General features: G+C 44.5%; 2 protein-coding genes across 2 annotated transcripts; both read right to left on the reverse strand.

Annotated features, from left to right (window-relative positions):
- Positions 1-4,451: 4,451 nt before the first annotated feature.
- On the reverse strand, positions 4,452-9,094 carry LOC139374848 (uncharacterized). The gene is made up of 3 exons (XM_071116000.1): positions 8,601-9,094; positions 8,259-8,389; positions 4,452-6,056 (listed from the first exon to the last, which is right to left on the reverse strand). The coding sequence occupies exons 1-3, from the start codon at positions 8,869-8,871 to the stop codon at positions 4,830-4,832; spliced, it is 1,629 nt and encodes a 542-aa protein (XP_070972101.1). The 5' UTR covers positions 8,872-9,094; the 3' UTR covers positions 4,452-4,829.
- A 943-nt stretch (positions 9,095-10,037) lies between these two features.
- On the reverse strand, positions 10,038-19,556 carry LOC139374847 (uncharacterized). The gene is made up of 6 exons (XM_071115999.1): positions 19,028-19,556; positions 18,479-18,603; positions 18,130-18,306; positions 13,815-13,955; positions 13,314-13,425; positions 10,038-13,173 (listed from the first exon to the last, which is right to left on the reverse strand). Exons 1-6 carry the CDS (start codon positions 19,317-19,319, stop codon positions 12,320-12,322), a joined length of 1,701 nt encoding a protein of 566 aa, XP_070972100.1. The 5' UTR covers positions 19,320-19,556; the 3' UTR covers positions 10,038-12,319.
- Positions 19,557-21,258: the final 1,702 nt, after the last annotated feature.

Genomic DNA, 21,258 nt, shown 5'->3' on the forward strand with positions numbered 1-21,258 from the left:
GGACAAATTGCTTACCCCTGACCAGGCCATATTCAAATCAAATCACATTTTATTGGTCACATCCACATGGTTAGCAGATGTTATTGAGTGTAGCAAAATGCTTGTGCTTCTAGTTCTGACAGTGCGCAATATCTAACAAGTAATCTAACAATTCCACAACAACTACCTAATGCACACAAATCTAAGTATATTGATGAGCAATGACCGAGTGGCATAGGCAAGATGCAATAGATGGTATAAAACACAGTATACACATATGGGATGAGTAATGCAAGATATGTAAACATCATTATTAAAGTGGCATTAATAAAGTGACTAGTGATCCATTTGTTAGAGTGGCCAATGATTTCAAGTCTGTATGTAGGCAGCAGCCTCTCTGTGTTAGTGATGGCTGTTTAACAGTCTGATGGCCTTGAGATTTAAAGCATTTTTCAGTCTCTCTGTCCCAGCTTTGATGCACCTGTACTGACCTCGCCTTCTGGATGGTAGCGGGGTGAACAGGCAGTGGCTCAGGTGGTTGTTGTCCTTGATGATCCTTTTGGCCTTCCTGTGACATCGGGTTCTGTAAGTGTCCTGGAGGGCAGGTAGTTTGCCCCTGGTGATGCATTGTGCAGACCGCAATGCCCTCTGGAGAGCCCTGCGGTTGTGGGCGGTGCAGTTTCCGTACCAGGCGGTAATACAGCCCGACAGGATGCTCTCAATTGTGCATCTGTAAAAGTTTTTTTAGGTGACAAGACAATTTTCTTCAGCCTCCTAAGGTTGAAGAGGAGCTGTTGCGCCTTCACCACACTGTCTGTGTGGATGGACCATTTCAGATTGTCCGTGATGTGTATGCCGAGGAACTTAAAACTTTCCACCCTCCCCACTACTGTCCCGTCGATGTGGATAGGGGGTGCTCCCTCTGCTGTTTCCTGAAGTCCACGATCATCTCCTTTGTTTTGTTGACGTTGAGTGAGAGGTTGGTTTCCTGACACCACACTCCGAGTACCCTCACCTCCTCCCTATAGGCTGTCTCGTCGTTGTTGGGGATCAAACCAACTACTGTTGTGTTGTCTGCAAACTTGATGATCGAGTTGGAGGCATGCATTGCCATGCAGTCATGGGTGAACAGGGAGTACAGGAGGGTGCTGAGCACACACCCTTGTGGGGCCCCAGTGTTGAGGATCAGCAAAGTGGAGATGTTTCCTACCTTCACCACCTGGGGGCGGCCTGTCTGGTAGTCCAGGACCCAATTGCACAGGGTGGGGTTGAGACCCAGGGCCTCAAGCTTAATGATGTGCTTGGAGGGTACCATGGTGTTGAATGTTGAGCTGTAGTCAATGAACAGCATTCTTACATAGCTATTCCTCTTGTCCAGATGGGATAGGGCAGTGTGGAGTGTGATGGCGATTGCATCGTCTGTGGACCTATTGGGGCGGTATGCAAGTTGCAGTGGGTCTAAGTGGCAGGTAAGGTGGAGGTGATTTGATCCTTGACTAGTCTCTCAAAGCACTTCATGACGACAGAAGTGAGTGCTACGGGGCGATAGTCATTCAGTACAGTTACCTCTGCCTTCTTGGGTACAGGAACAATGGTGGCCATCTTGAAGCATGTAAAGACAGCAGACTGGGATAGGGAGAGATTGAATATGTCTGTAAACACACCAGCCAGCTGGTCTGCGCATGCTTTGAGGACGCGGCTGGGGAAGCCGTCTGGGCCGGCAGCCTTGCGAGGGTTAACATGTTTAAATGTCTTACTCACGTCGGCCATGGAGAGCACGCTGTCCTTGGTAGTGGGCACTGTGTCGGTGGCACTGTGATATCCTCAAAGCGGGCAAAGGTGTTTAGTTTGTCTGGAAGCAAGACGTTGGTGTCAGTGACGTGGCTGATTTTCTTTTTGTTGACAGTGATTGTCTGTAGACCCTGCCACATACGTCTCGTGTCTGAGCCGTTGAATTGCGACTCCACTTTGTCCCTATACTGACATTTCACTTGTTTGATTGCCTTGCGGAGGGAATAACTACACTGTTTGTATTCGGCCATATTCCCGGTCATCTTTCCATGGTTAAATGCGTAGGTTCGCGCTTTCAGTTTTGCACGAATGCCACCATCCATGGTTTCTGGTTAGGGTAGGTTTTAATAGTCACAATGGGTACAACATCTCCTATGCACTTCCTTATAAACTCAATCACAGAATCAGCGTTTAAATCAATATTATTCTCTGAGGCTTCCCGGAATATGTCCCAGTCCGCGTGATCAAAACAATCTTGAAGTGTGGATTCCGATTGGTCAGACCAGCGTTGAATGGTCCTTGTCACGGGTACATCCTGTTTGAGTTCTGCCTATAGGAGAGGAGAAGCAAAATGGAGTGGTGGTCAGATTTGCCGAATGGAGGGCCTTGTATGCATCCCAGAAGTAAGAGTAGCAGTGATCCAGTGTTTTGCCAGCCCGGGTACTACAATCAATATGCTGATAGAATTTAGATAGCCTTGTTCTCAAATTTGCTTTGTTAAAGTCCCCAGCTACAGTAAATGCAGCCTCAGGATATATGGTTTCCATTTTGCATAGAGTCCAGTGGAGATCCTTGAGGACTGTCGTGGTATCGGCCGGCATTTGATTGTAAGAAATTCTAGGTTAGGTGAACAGAAGGACTTGAGTTCCTGTATGTTGTTACAATTACACCAATTGTTAATCATGAAACATACACCCCCGCCCTTCTTCTTCCCGGAGGGATGTTAATTCCTGTCGGAGCGACGCACAAAGAATCCTGGTGGCTGTACCAACTCCGACAGCATGTCCACAGAGAGCATCTACTCTCCGTTCTATTGGCGAACGTACAATCACTGGAGTACAAACTGGACGAGCTCTGTTCGAGACTTTCCTATCAACGGGACCTGAAGAACTGTAATATCCTATGTTTCTCTGAATCCTGGCTGAACAAGGACATTATACATCTGGCTGGTTTTTCTATGCATCAGCAGGACAGAACAGCAGCTTTGGGTAAACTCAGGGGGAGGTGTGTGTGTCTCTTTGTTAACAACAGCTGATGCCTGATCTCTAATATTAAGGAAGTCTAAAGGTTCTGCTCGCCTGAGCTAGAATACCACATGATAAGCTGTAGAACATACTATTTACTAAGAGAATTGCCATCTGTATTTTTTGTAGCTGTCTAAGTACAAACCAATGCAAACTGTATAGGGCCATAAGCAAACAAGAAAATACTAAAACAACGCTCCTTGTGGCTGGTGATTTTAATGCAGTGAAACTGAATTCCGTTTTACCTCATTTCTACCAGCATGTCACCTGTGCAACTAAAGGTGAAAAAAAACTCTAGATCAGCTTTACTCCACACACAGAAACGCATCAAAACTCGACCTCCCCCTCCATTTGGCAAATCTGACCATAACGCTATCCTCATGATTCCTGCTTACAAGCAAAAACTCAAATGGGAAGTACCAGTGCAAGTGGTCCCGGAGGTGGTCCGATGAAGCGGATGCTATCCTACAGGACTGTTTGAAGAGTTTACCACATTGATCACCAGCTTCATTAATAAGTGCACCAACGACGTCGTCCCCACAATGACCGTACGTACGTATCCCAACCAGAAGGGTAGGCAACAACACATTCGCCACACTGATCTCAACACGGGGGCCCCTCAGGGGTGCGTGCTTAGTCCCCTCCTTTACTCCCTGTTCACCCACAACTGCCGTGCACTACTCCAACATCCTCATTAAGTTTGCTGACGACACGACGTGGCCTATAGGGAGGAGGTCACAGACTTGGCAGTGTCGTGCCAGGATAACAGCCCCTCTCTCAACGTTGTCAAGACAAAGGAGTTGATCGTGGACGACAGGAAACAGATTGCCGAGCAAGCCCTCATTCACATCAACGGGGCTGTAGTGGAGCAGGTCAAGAGCTTCAAGTTCCTTGGTGTCCAAATCACAAAGAATCTATCATGGTCCAAACACACCAACACAGTTGTGAAGAGGGCACGACAATGTCTCTTCACCCTAAGGAGGCTGAAAAGATTTGGCATAGGCCCTCAGTTCTACACCATCGAGAGCATCTTGACTGACTGCATCACCGCTTGGTCAAATGGTATTATGTTTTTAGAAATGTTTACAAATTAATGAAAAATGAAAAGCTTAAATGTCTTGAGTCGATAGGTATTCAACCATTTTGTTATGGCAAGCCTAAATAAGTTCACGACAAAAGAAAAAAGTGTGCTTAACAAGTCACACAATAAGTTGCATGGACACCGTGTGCAATATTAGTGTTTAACATTATTTTTAAAGGACTACCCCATCTCTGTACCCCACACATACAATTTTTTGTAAGGCCTAGTACCTATCTATATGTACATAGCTCGTACCCCTGCACATCGACTTGGTACTGGCACTCCCTGTATATAGCCATGTTGTTTTAACTCATCATTGCTATTCTATGTCTATTTTTTACTCTTATTACTTTCTATTTTTTTTCTTCATTTTTCTCATTAACTCTGCATTGTCAGAAAAGGACCCGTAAGTAAGTATTTCACTGTTAGTCAATACCTGTTGTTTACGAAGCATGTGACAAATACAATTTGATTTTACTTTCTAGGCATATATATGCCTTATAAAATCACACAATGTCTGGATGCAATATTCTACCCAGGAATATTCAACACCGAAATATGTTACTCCCGTTACTCCAAATCGCGTCTGTCGATCTTTTCTGCGGACAACAATGAAAATGAATCTTTGCCTTCAATGCAGGGTTTGATCTAAACGTCAGAAGCTATAGAGTAGAACGGTTACTTTCTATGTTATATAGTGGAATGGTTTTTCTGCTGGTGTATCCTGAGGTAGCTCAGTGCGTACAAGCCAACAGTTTTTCTCCCATGTGGACCTTCAGGTGCATCTTCAGCTGGTCCTGGCGGGAGAACCTCTTCTCACACTGGGGGCAGCTGTAGGGTTTCTCCCCTGTGTGGACCCTCTGGTGCCTCTTCAGGTGGCCAGCCTGGGCGAAGCGCATATGACACTGGGTACAGCTGAAGGGTTTCACCCCTGTGTGGACCCTCTGGTGCCTCTTCAGGTCACCAGCCTGGGCAAAGCGCATGTGACACTGGGTACACCTGAAGCGTTTCTCCCCTGTGTGGATCCTCTGGTGGATCTTCACTTTTTGGGGGCAGCTGAAGCCTTTGCTACAGAACATGCAGAGGAACCGTTTCTCTTTACTATTGCCTGATGTGGCTCCCCCTCCCTGAGTCTGGGCTCTAGCCCTGTCGTTTGAGTTCAATACGTGATCAAAAAGGCAGTTGTGTGAATCGGAAGGCCCCATCGATGAGGACACTAAGTCGCGATCTCTGAGAGCGAGTAAAGGGGAGTGGGTCGTGACATGTGGATTAGTTTCTAAGCATTCCCTGTAATCTAAGAAATCTCTGCCCTGTGAGTGTCCGTCTCTTAGGTCACTATCTGCATTCCATGTGGGAGAAATGTCGCCCTCCACTTTCACAGTCACTTCATCTACGACTAAACCCTCCCCTTTCTTATCTAAACACCTTTCGTATACACTACTACTGTACTGGTTCCAGTCCCCTCTAGACAGATCAGTCTGGGTCTCTAAACCCAAGGTCATGTTGCAAGGGTCCATCTCTGTAGTGTAAGAACAAGACGGATTATTGCCAGTCTCTAATGCGTCACCTGAGTCCCGATGGGAATGAGCCGTCCTCGGGCTTGGGTTACTGTAAAGTAAATATTCTGAACCGGGAGCAGGAGGACAGCCCAGTGGCCCCGGCCCCAGTCTCTCTGGGTCTGATCTGTGGTCAGATCCTGTGTGTAAGAGCCTTTGTGTTACAGTTAAAGTCTCTGTGTCTGACTTGACGATGGCATTCAGCGTTCCATTGACCTCTGTGATGCTGCGTCGGGTCCTGGGCTGCACGGCGGTCGCGTGGTCCTCCATGGCAACAAGGGGCGCAACTACAGCTGCTGCTCCAGTCTGGATGTCTCTGCTGTGTCGTGGGTCCACCTCTCCTTCAGACCTTTCCTGCTTGACCAGAGATGATCCTCCAGGACCTGCCGCCTCTACATCTGCAGACTGACAAGAAGAGAGAGGGTTATTACCGGTACATGAGTTGAATTGGATAACAACGTCATAGGGAAGTCTCACAAGCTCCGTTATGGCAGATAAATGAGGATGTACCACAGAGATAGAGGAGTCAGGTGCCCAAAATCCTGTTTTAGCATGGGCAAAGCCATTGAGGACTTACACCATTTTGAAGCAGTCAACTCAGTGGGACTTTCTGTAGGTTAAGGAAGGATCACATAATTATATTCAGGTCATCAGGAAGGATCTTTGATCAGCCAATTAATTATACTTGTGAGTAAATGCAGGTGCCACTAAATCATCAACATTGACTTCATACCTGCTCAAGCAACAGACTCTAGGTGGCAGTGAGCACCCGTTCAGATTGTTTGCCATCTCATAGAAGTAGTAGAAAAATAAAATGTACTACTTCAAAATTTAGATTTTCGTCACCGTCTCAAATGGCCCATGCTTTCACAGACGCCACAATGGGAGATATACTCTCTTTATAAAAGTATTCACACTCCTTGACCTTTTCCACATTTTGTTTGTTCCAGCCTGAATTTAAAATGGATTACATTTAGATTTTTGTTTTGTCACTGGCCAACAGACAATACCCCATAATGTCAAAGAGGAATCATGTTTCCGCCATTTTTTTTTTATACAAATGAATAAAAAATAAAAAGCTGAAATGTCTTGAGTCAATACGTATTAAATCCCTTTGTTATGGCAAGTCTAAATAAGATCAGGACTAAAAATGTGCTTAACAAGTCACATTATAAGTTGAATGGACTCACTCTGTGTGCAATAATAGGCCTAGTGATTTTTTTAAACGACTACCTCATCTCTGTACTCAACACATACAATTTTCTGTAATGTCTCTCAGTTGAGCATTGCATTTCAAACACAAATTCAACCACAAAGACCAGGGAGATTTTCCATTGCCTTGCAAAGAAGGGCACCTATTGGTAGATGGGTTGAAATATTTTTTTAAAGCAGGCATTGAATATCCCTTTGAGCATGGTGAAGTTATTAATTACACTTGGGATGGTGTATCAATACACAGAGTCACTACAAAGATACAGGCATCCTTCCTAACCCAGTTGCCGGAGAAGGAGGAAACTGCTCAGGGATGACTTTAAAACAGTGACAGAGTTTAATGGCTGTGATGGATCAACAACATTGTAGTTACTCCACAATACTAACCTAATTGACAGAGAGAAAAGAAGGAAGCCTGTACAGAATTAAACAAATCCTAAAAATCCATCCTGTTTGCAACAAGGCACTAAAGTAATGCTGCAAAAAATGTGGCAAAGCAATAAACGTTTTGTCCTGAAAACAAAGTATTATGTTTGGGGCAAATCCAATACAACACATTACTGAGTACCACACTCCATATTTTCAAGCATAGTGGTTATGGGTTATTCAAGCATAGTGTTATGGGTTATTCAAGCATAGTGTTATGGGTTATTCAAGCATAGTGTTATGGGTTATTCAAGCATAGTGTCATGGGTTATTCAAGCATAGTGTTATGGGTTATTCAAGCATAGTGTTATGGGTTATTCAAGCATAGTGTTATGGGTATGCTTGTAAACGTTAAGGACTGAGGAGTTTTCAAGATAAAAAAAATAACGGAAAGGAGCGAAGCACAGGCAAAATCCTGCTTTTAACCAGACACTGGAAGAAGAATTCACCTTTCAGCAGGGCAATAACCTAAAACACAATGCCAAATATACACTGTAGTTGCTACCAAGAAGACAATGAAGGTTCCTAAGTGGCCGAGTTACAGATGACTTAAATCTCCTTTAAAATATATGCCAAGACCTGAAAATGAATGTCTAGCAATGATAAACAATGAATTTCACAAAGCTTAAAAAAAAACGTTTAAAGAATAATGGACAAAGGTTGCACAATCCAGATGTGGAAAGCAGAGACATACCCAGAAAGACTCACTCACAGCTGTAATCGCTGCCAAAGGTGATTCTATAAATTGTGTCAGGAATCTGAATACTTATCTAAACGAGATATTTATGTATATCATTTTTAATAAATTTGCTAACATTTCTTAAAACATGTTTTCACTTTGTCATTATAAGGTAGTGTGTAGATGGGTGGGGGAAAAAGCAATTGAATCTATTTTAAATTAAGGGTATAACACAAAATGTGTAATAAGTCAAGGGGTATGAAATATTTCTGACACACTATTACACTAACCTCTATCATGATAACATGCTGGGTTGAGGTTCCTCTCCCCTCATCAACGGTGATTGGCTGGTTATCTCTCCATGTATTGTGTCCTGCTGGCTTCCCAAAGCTCCTGTAGGCTCCAGTGAGATGTCCTTCACCTGAGAGAGTGATTGTGGGGAAAGAGGTGGTTAGGCAGGTGAGCTATCGTCAATGACACAACCGTCTATTGTACACTACTGACACTGTCTAGAATTGTCAATGATGTAAGGTAACATTTTTCATAACTTCTTGCAAGATAGCTATGTAATCAGAGGAATTATTGCATTACTATCCAAACACATGAGCAGAGGGGAACGGGGCAAAATGTACCTCTTGCCATTCCTTTGTATCGGTCGAGGATCTTGACACTTCTGGGACGACTGGCGAGGAGGCGCTCTCGCATTGTTCTCTCTGCGCGCTCCGGTGACACCTTCAGTTCTAGTAGCTGTAGTTTCCTCCGCAATGCGACGATTTCTTTCTGGCTTTGACTTATTTCCAAACGAAACACAGCATAGTCGTCGTCTACGAGTTTACAGATCTCTGCCACGGCTGCATTCGCTAGCACCTCCATGATGGAGGCTATTTGAGTGTGAAAAATCATAACGTTACAGTTAGCTAACGTCAGCAGCGTTACCTATATAACATATATCAACCAAGCCCTGTCTCCAACGCAAATTAAACACTACCTGGGGTAAGTATGTGATGCTGTACAGTTAAACGAGTCATATTTTGAGGTCCAGGGTGTTAATACACGTCTAAATAACAATGTTAACGTGGAAATTGTTATTTGTCACTGTTCACTTCCGTTTACACTGAAGAGAAACGATCTTATTGGTGTGAGTCATAGGTCAAAGGGTGTGGTGAAATTTTAAAAGTTTGCGCGTTGTTCTTTTAAATACGGTACTGCTTATTACGTTACACATCAATTATCCTATGATCAGTATCTTTTAAGCTCGTGTTTAGAAAGAACAGTGTGTTAGTAAGAGTATAAAATAATATAATTACTTTATTCAGCTCAGTAACTCCTTGTTCTAGCTTAGGTTAACGGTCTCTTGGTATCTTGTTTCAAATGACAATTTAACAGAGGGTTATGTGGTTAATTACACTTTTACCCCAAGACACTTCACATGATAACTATAATATGTCAGCCAAAGAATGGTTCCCTTTGAACATCTCAGCCACACTGCTACGATTTTCCCCATTGTGGACCTATGTCTGAAAGTAACTCAGAAAGGAGAAGCTCTTGCACTTGATTTGCCTCCTTGGTGTGAACGATCTGGTGCCTCTTCACATAGTTTGCCTCAGTGAAGCGCCTCCCACACGTGAGGCAGTTGTACGGCTTATTCGCGTCCGACCTAACGTTCAGCCTCCCACGTTGTGACCCAATGACACCAGATGAGGTAGAGCAGGAGCCACCCCCCTCAGGGGGGTAGTCTTTGAGCTCCCTCCTTGACCTCTAGCCATTGTTTGGGTGTTGTTAGGATTGTGTGTTGTGCTATAGACTAGGTACTTCTAGTGGTGAACGCCCATCCTTACACGATCTGTATTGGTGGGGTAAAAATAGGGTCCAACTCGAGGCTTTTTACAGACTCAGTCACTAGGCATTAGATGAGACCCTGAAGGAGAAGAGACTTCCTGATAGACTACCACTAGGGGGGTCTCCCACCACTCTCTGTGAAGGCTGAAGCCCAGGGTGACCTGCCCTGTTCATCATGGATATTGTGGTGTTTGTATCATAGAGATGGACGTTTCTGTCAGCCCCAGGTATTGATTAGATGAGTTTATTAGTCACATGCACAGGTGTAATTTGTGTAACAGCAGGGTACGGAGACATTTTTAAGCTCCAAGCTCCAACAGTGCAGGTAAAAAAAAAGTGAATGAAACGATAATAAAAAAATAACAATATACATATTTACAACCACAACAATGATAAATGTCCATTGGGGGGTGGGGGCAGGGTAAATGTCAGTTGGGGGGTGAAGAGTGCCCATGGGGGGGCAGCGGGCAGGAAGTCCGGGGGGGGCGGGTAGCTGTCTAGCGGTGATTATTCAGCAGCCTGATGGTCTGGGTGTAGAAGCTATAGGCCAGTCTGACAGTTTTTGCAGTACTGAGTGATGGAAGCGGGGAGAACAGGCAGTTGCTCTGGTGGCTGAGGGTCCCTGATGATCTTCTTGGCCTTCCTGCGACACCTGGTGTTTTAGGTGTCCCGAAGGACAGGCAGTGTGAACCCAATGTTGTGTTCAAATGGGCGTACCACCTTCTGTAGAGCCTTGCGGTCAGCGGCGGTGGAGTTGCCATACCAGGCTGTGATGCAGCTCGACAGTGTGCTCTCAATGGTGCTCTTGTAGAACACTGTGAGGACCCTCGGGGAAAGGCATCAAGCCTCCTGAGGTCAAAGACTCGCAGTCTTGCCTTCTTCACCACAGTGTCTGTGGTTTGACCATTTCAGCTCCTTGGAGATGTGTACGCCGAGGAACTTAAATGTTTTTTTCCCTTTTCCATGGCAGTCCCGTTGATGAGGATGGGGGGCATCCAGCCTGGTTCTTCCTGGTTTGCTGATTTTTAGGGAGAGGTTATTTACCTGGCACCACACCATCAGAGTGCCTACCTCCTCTCTGTAGGCCTTCTCATCGTTGTTGGTAATCAGGCCTACTACTGTCATGTCGTCAGCGAACTTGATGATGGAGTTGGAACTGTGTGAGGCCACGCAGTCGTGGGTATAGAGGGAGTACAGGAGGGGGCTGAGGATGCACCCTTGTGGGGGCTCCGTGTTAATTATCAGTGCAGTGGATGTGTTGTCGTCTACCCTCACCACCTGTGGGCGGCCCGTCAGGAAGTCCAGGATCCAGTTGCAGAGGAAGGTGTTCAGTCGCAGGGTCCTTAGCTTAGTGATGAGCTTGGAGGACACTATGTTAGGTGTTAAGCTTGTGTTCATTTTTTAAATAATTAAAATACCAAAAAGCAATTGTGTTGAATTTCTTTCTTTTTTGGGGGGGATTTTCAAAATGTTGTTTGGTAAATAAAAATGGTACAGAACAAAAATGTGTAGCTTACCCTGTCCCGCAGCTCAACTTACCCCATAAGTTTTCTAAACTGTAATGTTTAAATACATGCAGATTATTTCCAGGGATACACAACATCCTGAAATATACTGAACAAAAATATAAAATGCAATATGCAACAATTTCCCACAATTTACTGAGTTACAGTTCATATACGGAAATCAGTCAATTGAAATAAATTCAATAGGCCCTAATCAATGGATTTTACATGACATGAAATACAGATGTGCATCTGTTGGTCACAGATCTCTGTGTATTCAAATTGCCAACAATAAAAATGCAATTGTGTTTGTTGTCCGTAGCTTATGCCTGCCCATACAATAACCCCACCGCCACCATGGGGCACTCTGTTCATAACACTGACATCAGAAACCGCTTGCCCACAGGATGCTATATACGTGGTCTGCAATTGCAATTTCACAAAAACAACATAAGAGGCAGGAAGTGAACATTCAATTCTCTGGCAACAGCTCTGGTGGACATTCCTGCAGTCAGCATGCCAATTGCAAGCTCCCTGAATGTATGAAAAGGCTCAACTTACCCCACTCTCCCCTACTTTCAAAAACAATCTGTGACAAGTATAATAACTTCTCACTATGTTGATAAAAAATACATTTTAGAATACTCTGTAAAAGGTTCAACATCACTACTCTGCCTCATCATACACATTCTTTCCTCAGTTCACCTCATCCAGCTGTATCTGTGCATGCACACGGGTTCGCTTCACGTTGCTACAACATGGTAGCTGTGGTACCAAAACCGCAGAGAAGTTAAGCCTCACGCTTAGTAGTTGCGCAAATTGACCCACTACTGTTGTTTACTTTGTGCATGTACATCATCTAGCGGAGTCTAGCTTTAATGCAGGGTTTGATTGAAATGTCAGAAGCTATCGAGTGGAATGGCTTCTTTCGATGTTATTGAGTGGAATGGTTTTTCTTCTGGTGTATCCTGAGGTAGATCCTCTTTGAGAACCTCTTCTCGCAGTGCCTACAGCCTTTCTCCCATGTGAACCTTCAGGTGCTTCTTCAGATGGTGCTGATGGGAAAACTTCTTCTCACACTGGGGGCAGGTGAAGGGTTTCTCCCCTGTGTGAACTCTCTGGTGCCTCTTCAGGTTGGACGAGTCAGAGAAACTGGCCAGGCACAGGTGGCAGCCGAAAGGTTTCTCCCCCGTGTGCATCCTCTGGTGGATCTCCACCTGTTTTGGGAAACTGAAGGCTTTCCCACAGAATGGACACAGAAAGCGCTTCTCTTTGCCACCGGATCTACTGATAGCGTCACTACTACTGTTATTTGCCAATGGGCTTGTGTAGCCATTTAGTGTTGAGGCACTGGCATTGTCTGAGGTCTGGTTTAACATTAGGAGAGTGTGAGGAGGATGAAGACCAGGGAGTGTCTGTGTTGTCGCAGGGTCCATGTTCCAGTTGATAGATCCTATAGAAGGCAGGCTGAAGGCAGCATCTGTTAGGGAGTTAACCTGAGGCGCCATCAGTCTCTCTGAATCACAACTATAGGAGCAGGACGGAGCGTCGCTAGCCGAGTCTGTATCTGTTCCCTCCTGCTGCATATGTACACCTCCTCGTCCCCGCAGACCAAATCTACGCCTCGCCCTGGTCTCAGCCAGTCTGTTGTCATGGATACTAAGTTTGGTTGTTGTTTTGTGTTCGACAGTCTGTTTCTGGTTGTGGTTAACAGCGTTGTTCCCCAGCCCAGAGTTAAGGACACTGTCCCATCCACAGGACTCCACTATGTCATCTCTGGTCCTTGCATGCTCAGTGGCTGCACCGGTCTGGGAATCCAAGATGGATGCCCAGTCTCCTCTGTTAGCCTCCAGCCAACCACCTGTATGTTTTTGTATGTAAACACAAGTTGTATTGATATAATTTTATGAATTAAGAAAAATAAGAACACATAGCCAGGTGCATCACTATCCCCATTGAAGATCTATTACTGTATGGAGGCTATATGTATTTCTCCCTTACCTTGCTCCCCCATCTTTAATCCACTCAGCAGGTCAATGCTCTCTGGTTCGTCTTCTATTGTCTCCTCTTTGACCAGCAGCAGATCAGGCTTCCCATCCTCCATGTCTACTGACTTTAGTGAGATACAGAGTGAGGATATTGGATCAAGAAATCTGATTGGAGCACCATCTGATTGGGAGCATCTTCTGATTGGGCAATGAGGGATTTCTATGAGTACTATGCAAAAGTGTTAGTTGATTTTATTACTTGACATTCTTTAATGGTTTGAACATTGAAAAGGCATGGTCCCACACTAAATTAATGAAGACCTGGGCCCTGATCCACAGAGTCTCAGAGTAGGAGTACTGATACAGGATCAGTTCCCCACCCATCTACATAACCTTATTCATAATTATATTAAAGGCTTCCACTGATCCTAGATCAGCACTCGTTCTCTGAGAGGGTTTGTGGATACAGGCCCTGACCTAATACCATACAGACAGTAGTTCACAGTGGGCTCACCTCAGTGAGACTATGTGTGGTACTGTGCAGCTCAGGAGGAGATGTAGTCTGGTTGTCCTCCATGATCATGGTCCCCTCAGGGTTCCCAAGACCCTCCTCACACCCCTCCTCCTTTACCAACAGCAACTCGGGACTCTCCTCCTGGAAGAAACAGGTGATACAGACAAACACACTTTCAACATGGAGCGTTTACCTATCCTCACTACGTTTGAGTCCTATACTGTAGTTACAGAATTACTTAATTGTTGTTAAACCCATCATAGTGGACATAAATATCATGTGGGTAAATAGTCAGCTATGATACGTCAAAAGTCAATGCCTGTATGCAATATTTTACTCAGGAATATTCAACACTGAAATAATTTACTCTCGTTATTCCAATTGCATATGTGGATCTTTTCTGCTGACAACAATAAATTCAAATAAAATAAAATTGTCACATGCGCCGCATACAACAAGTGTAGACCTTACTGTGTAATGCTAACTTACAAGCCTTTAACCAACAGTGCGGTTCAAGAAAAGTTAAGAAAATATTGACCAAATAAACTAAAGTAGAAAAATTATAAAAAAGTAACAATAAAATAAGAGACTATAAAAAGGAGTTACCGGTACCGAGTCAGTGTGCGGGTTTACAGGTTAGTTGAGGTAATTTGACATGTAGGTAGGGGTGAAGTGACTATGCATAGATAATAAAACAGTAAATAGCAGCAGTGTACAAAACAAATGGGGTCCGGTGACCATTTGATTAATTGTTCAGAAGTCTTATGACTTGGGGGTAGAAGCTGTTAAGGAGCCTTTTGGTCCTAGACGGCAAGCTCCGATACTGCTTGCCGTGCGGTAGCAGAGAAAACAGTCTGTGACTGGAGTCTGACAATTTTTAGGGCCTTCCTCTGACACCGCCTGGTATAGAGGTCCTGGATGGCAGGAAGCTTGGCCCCAGTGATGTACTGGGCCGTACGCAATACCCTCTGTAGCGCCTTACGGTCAGTTGTCATCCCAGGCCGTGACCAGTTAGGATGCTCTCGATGGTGCAGCTGTAGAACTTTGAGGATCTGGGGACCTATGCCAAATCTTTTCAGTCTCCTGAGGGGGAAAAGGTTTTGTTGTGCCCTCTTCACGACTGTCTTGGTGTGTTTGGACCATGATAGTTTGTTGGTGATGTGGACACCAAGGAACTTGAAGCTATCAACCCGCTCCACTACACCTCCTTCGATGTTAATGGGGGCCTGTTCGGCCTGCCTTTTCTTATAGTCCATGATCAGCTCCTTTGTCTTGCTCACATTGAGGGCGAGGTTGTTGTCCTGGCGCACCACACTGACCTCCTCCCTATAGGCTGTCCATCCATTGTTGGTGATCAGGCCTACCACTTGTGTCATCAGCAAACTTAATGATGGTGTTGGGCCACGCAGTCATGGGTGAACAGGGAGTACAGGTGGGGACTAAGTACACACCCCTGAGGGGCCCCAGTGTTGAGGATCAGCATGGTAGACATGTTGTTGCCTACCCTTACCACCTGGGGGTGGCCCGTCAAGAAGTCCAGGATCCAGTTGTAGAGGGAGGTGTTAAGTCCCAGGGTCCTTAGCTTTGTGATGCGCTTCGTGGGCACTATGGTGTTGAACGCTGAGCTGTAGTCAATGAACAGCATTCTCACATAGGTGTTCCTTTTGTCCAGGTGGGAAAGGGCAGTGTGGAGTGTGATTGAGATTGCATCATCTGTGGATCTGTTGGGGCGGTATGTGGATTGGAGTGGGTCTAGGGTATCCGGGAGGATGCTGTTGATGTGAGCCATGACCAGCCTTTCAAAGCACTTCATGGCTACCAATGTGAGTGCTATGGGGCAGTAATCATTTAGGCAGGTTACCTTCACTTCCTTGGGCACAGGGACTATGGTGGTCTGCTTGAAACATGTAGGTATTACAGACTCGGTCAGGGAGATGTTGAAAATGTCAGTGAAGACACTTGCCAGTTGGTCTGGCATGCTTTGAGTACATGTCCTGGTAATCCATCTGGCCCCACGGCTTTGTGAATGTGGACCTGTTTAAAGGTCTTGCTCACATCGGCTACCGAGAGCGTTATCACACAGTCATCCAGAACAGCTGGTGCTCTCGTGCATGCTTCAGTGTTGCTTGCCTCGAAGCGAGCATTAAAAGGCATTTATCTTGTCTGGTAGGCTCGCGTCACTGGGCAGCTCGCATCTGGGTTTCCCTTGGTAGTCTGTAATAGTTTAAGCCCTGCCACAGCCGACGAGCGTGAGAGCCGGTGTAGTAGGATTCAATCTTAATCCTGTATTGATGCTTTGCTTGTTTGATGGTTTGTCTGAGGACATAGTGGTATTTCTTATAAGCTTCCGGGTTAGAGTCCCGCTCCTTGAAAGCGGCAGCTCTAGCCTTTAGCTCGATGCGGATGTTGCCTGTAATCCATGGCTTCTGGTTGGGATTTGGACATACGGTCACTGTGGGGACGGCGTTGTCAATACACTTATTGATGAAGCTGATGACTGAGGTGGTATACTCCTCAATGTCACTGGATAAATCCCGGAACATATTCCAGTCTGTGCTAGCAAAACAGTCCTGTAGCGTAGCATCTGCGTCATCTGACCACTTCCGTATTGAGCGAGTCAGTGGTACCTCCTGCTTTAGTTTTTGCTTGTAAACAGGAATCAGGAGGATATAATTATGGTAAGATTTGCCAAATGCAGGGCGGGGGAGAGCTTTGTATGCATCTGTGTGTGCAGTAAAGGTGGTCTAGTTTTTCCCCCTCTGGTTATACATGTGACATGCTGGTAAAAATGTGGTAAAACATATTTAAGTTTGCCTGCATTAAAGTCCCCGGCCACTAGGAGCGCCGCTTCTGGATGAGCATTTTCTTGTTTGCTTGTAGTTGGTTGAGTGCGGTCTTAGTGCCAGCATCGGTCTGTGGTGGTAAATAGAAGGCTACGAATAATATAGAGAACTCTTGGTAGATAGTGTGGTCTACAGCTTATCTTAAGGTACTCTAGCTCAGGCAAGCAATACCTCGAAACTTCTTTAATATTAGACATTGCGCACCAGCTGTTATTGACAAATACACACACACCCCCGCCCCTCGTCTTACCAGACGTAGCTTCTTCTCTGTTCTGCTGATGCATGGAAAATCCTGCCAGCTCTATATTATCCATGTCTTCGTTCATCCAACACTTGGTGAAACATAAGATATTACAGTTTTTAATGTCCTATTGGTAGGATAATCTTAATCATAGGTCATCAATTTTATTTTCCAATGATTGCACGTTAGCTAGTAGAACGGATGGCAGTGGGAGTTTACTCGCTCGCCTACGGATTCTCAGAAGGCAGCCCGACCTGCGCCCCCTTTTCCTCCATCTTTTCTTCACGCAAATGACAGGGATTATGGCCTGTTCCCGGGAAAGTAGTATATCCTTCTCATCGAACTTGTTAAAGGAAAAAGCTTCTTCTAGCTCAAGGTGAATAATCTCTGTTCCTATGTCGGTAAGTTATTTTTGGTCATAAGGGACGATAGCAGCAACATTATGTACAACAAAAGTTAAGCAACGCAAAAAAACGAACAAAATAGCACAGTTAAGAGCATGTAAAAATTCAGCGATCCTCTTCGGCACCATCTTAATATCTACTAAATTGTAGTTCATACCCAAACGAAAAGAACAGGGCTGTGTGAATCGGAAGGTGCCATCGACGTGGACACTGAGTCGCGATCCCTGACTCTACACATTTTGCGATGGGGCGGAGAGAAATGTTTGCAGTTTTGAATATGATATCCGAGTGAGAGTGACAAACATAATCAATGGGGGCCCCCCAGTCGGTAATTTGACCATGATCACTACAAGTTTAGATAGCTGGCTGGACTTACCAATCTTAAAAATGTTAGCTGACATGGGCTAATTGCTCAGCAGTCAGTGACTGACACAAGATTAACTGCTGATGCACAACCAAATTTAAAAAAATATATATATATATAAAAAATTATATCTGTTTTTGGAAATTGATATGCAGTACCCAAGGACATGTTGCCAGGATCCATCTCTCCTCTAAACCTAAGGATTTGTTGCCAGGGTCCATCTATGTAGTGTAAGAACAAGACAGATCATCAACACCAATATCTAACGCGTCACAATTACCACGAGAAGGAACCGCCCTCTGGCTCTGGTGAAATACCGGTAAATACTCTGAGCTGGGAGCAGGACGACAGCCCAGTCTCCTCAGGCCCAGTCTCTCTGATATGTGGTCAGATCCTGTGTGTAAGAGCCTGTGTGTCAAAGTCTCTGTGTCTGTCTCTGACTTGAGGACGGCTTTCAACTGACCTCTGTCATGCTGCGTCGGGTCCTGGCCTGGGGCCCGGCGGCGAGGTCTTTCGGAACTACAGGGTGCGCTACTCCGGCGGCTGCTCCAGTTTGGATGTCTCTGCTGTGCCGTGGGTCCTCCTCTCCTTCAGACCTCTCCTGCTTGACCCCAGGACCTGCAGCCTCTACATCTGCAGACTGACACAAGAAGAGAAGAGGTTATTATCGGTACATTAGTAGAATTGGATAACAATGTCATGGGGAAGTCTCACAAGCTCCCTTATGGCAGATAAATAAGGATGTACATGTAAGCAAGTGAACAGGCCACATTTTCTGTACTTAAAATGTTATGTCACACTATAACACTAACCTCTATCACAATAACATTCTGCATTGAGGTTCCACTCCCCTCATCTATAGCTATGGGTTTGTCATTTCTCCACACGTTGTGTCCGGCTGGCTTCACAAAGCTCCTGTGGCCTCCAGTGAGATGTCCTTCATGTAAGAGAGTGATTGGGGGGGGGGTTAAGTTAGGTACTGTCAATGCTCAATGCTATATTGTACACTATTGACCCTGTCTACAATTGGCAAGGATGTAAGGTAACACTTCTTATAACTTCTTGATACACAATTTATTGAGCGATGTATTATGTTCTATGCATCACATTGTTTTCATTGTATATAATAATATGAAATTCAGTACATCAAGAATCTGGTTAGAATAGTGTTTTTCTTTGTGCAATAATAATTTGTTTTTAATTGACCTGCCTGGTAAAATAAAATTGTGCTCAGTAATCAGGAGCTAGCATTGCATACTATCCAACAACTGACCAAGACCCAATTCTAGGTAACAACACATCGGAACATATGCGCTGATGGGAACCGGGAGACAGGTCACGCAGCCTTCTGCAAAAAGTACCTCTTGCCATTCCTCTGTATCGGTCAAGGATCTTGACACTACTGGGACGACTGGCGAGGACGCGCTCCCTCGTTGTCCTCTCTGCGCGCTCCTGTTCCAACTTCAGATCCAGTAGCTGTAGTTTTCTCCGCAATGCCCTGTTTTCTTTCTGGCTTTGAGTTATTTCCAAACGAAACACTGCATAGTCGTCGTCTACGAGTTTACAGATATCTGCCACGGCTGCATTCGCTAGCACCTCCATGATGGAGGCAATTTGAGTGTGAAAAACCATACAGTTAGTAATGTTAGCCATTGTTAGCAGGTAAAGTAACTAGCCTTACCTAGATAACATATATCAACCAAGTCCTCTCCAACGCGAATTAAATATTACATTGGGGTAAGTATGTAATGCTTTGCTGTTAAATTAGTCATATTTTGAGTTCCATGTCGTTAATAATCGTCTAAATAACAATAGAAAACGCTGAAGTTTAAATTGCTCTTGGTCACTGTTTACTTTCGTTTGCACTTTAGAGAAAGGATATTATTGGTTGGCGTCATGGCTCAAAGGGCGTGGCAAATGAAAAGGGGTATGCGTGCTGTTCATTGACTTACGGTAATGCTTATTACGTTACATCAACCAATTCATGATTAGTATATTTCGATCTGTTTCTCTAGCGTACACAGATAAAGTCATAATTATGGCTGAACTCTGCCTATTTCTACAATTTCTCTTAACACTGATTTTTACACCTAACCTTAAATTAAGACCAGAAAGCTCATTTTTATTTTCATGTATTTTTATGATATAACCAATTTAGACTTTGGCTGTGTTATCTAGTGAAAACCCTTTCAAACTCAGAGCAGTAAATTACCTAAAAAGAACGGCTGGCTAGATCATATCGGTGGCAAGGTTCGAAGGAAATTCTAATTCTAAATGATAAACACGCAAATAAATGGGGCTTTGTACATTCTGATGGGTTTTATACTGTTTAATGAAACTTCAACCAAAATCTGGAATATAGTGGTCACTTTGAATAGGTATGACATAACGAATTAAAAAGCCAGGGAAGGTTATTGTGACAGGGTAGGAACCAATGTTGGTCAGTGGACCCTAATGAACGTTACATGAAATGTTTCGCTTACTGTAGCTGAAATATTTATGCTTTGCCTGTTCCTCTTCGATTTATGATATACCGTTGCACAAACAACATGTTCGGCTGTTAGTGTTCAAAAACTGGAGAGTTGAGACCAAATCACGGACGTTGGACAGAGTGGATTTCAGTTGTAACAAAAGACAGTTTTAATGAGTCAGAGATATCTTGTCCCGCAGTTTTACGTGCACGGACCTAGTTCACATAACTCGGCAAGGAGCCAGGTGAAAAAGAGGCCTATACAACGGTTACATTCATTTTTATACATAGAATAAAGTAGGTGGAGTCTTGTCGTTTCGGTCTTCTTGACTGGTCGGAGGGTTGGAGGCGGGCCTTGCTCTAGCCAGAGCAGAAGCCCCATTGGTGCACAGCAGAGCCTTATCCTGAGCATCCGACCAATAGAGGGGGTCAGTCTTGTGGTATGTGTTCTTACGACGGACTGTCTTTGTTTATATGAGCTATGTGTATGAATACTTATATAACACGGCCTACACCAGGTATCCGGCTAGATAGCTGCGTTTGCTCTAACTAGGTGCGATTAGCATTAGCTAATACGATTTATTTTAGCCACACCTTGCTAAGAAAAGACAAACTAGCTGTTTGCAGACAGTAAGATACACAAACTAATAGTGAAATTATAGAATGCATTGACCATGCAGACTGTCACTGCAAGTGGTAGTTGTGACTCGTGGTAAGCAGCAAAACATGCTCTCCTTGAGTGACACCGAGTGCAGGGCTTGGTGTGTGTGGAAGGGAGACTACTCAAGTCGCAAACTATAAAAACGGACATTATACTGGCTTAACACGTTTATCAAACCAAACACTGAAAGACCGTTATACAAGTAAAAACACAAACTACCGCTATATAGTAAAATATGATATACCGCCTTGCCCTACTTTACATAATCACTATAATATTTCAGCCAAAGAATGGTTCCCAGATATTCTCTGTGTACATCTCAAGACACGCTGCTACAACTTCTCCCAGTTGTGGACACTCCTGTGTCTGATAATGTTACTCAGGCGGGAGAAGCTTTTGTAACATAGTTTGCACTTGAAGGGCCTCTCCTTGGTGTGAATGGTCTGGTGCTGCTTCACATA

This window comes from Oncorhynchus clarkii, chromosome 19 (genome assembly GCF_045791955.1).
Source record: "Oncorhynchus clarkii lewisi isolate Uvic-CL-2024 chromosome 19, UVic_Ocla_1.0, whole genome shotgun sequence".
NCBI classification, from domain to species: Eukaryota; Metazoa; Chordata; class Actinopteri; order Salmoniformes; family Salmonidae; genus Oncorhynchus; species Oncorhynchus clarkii.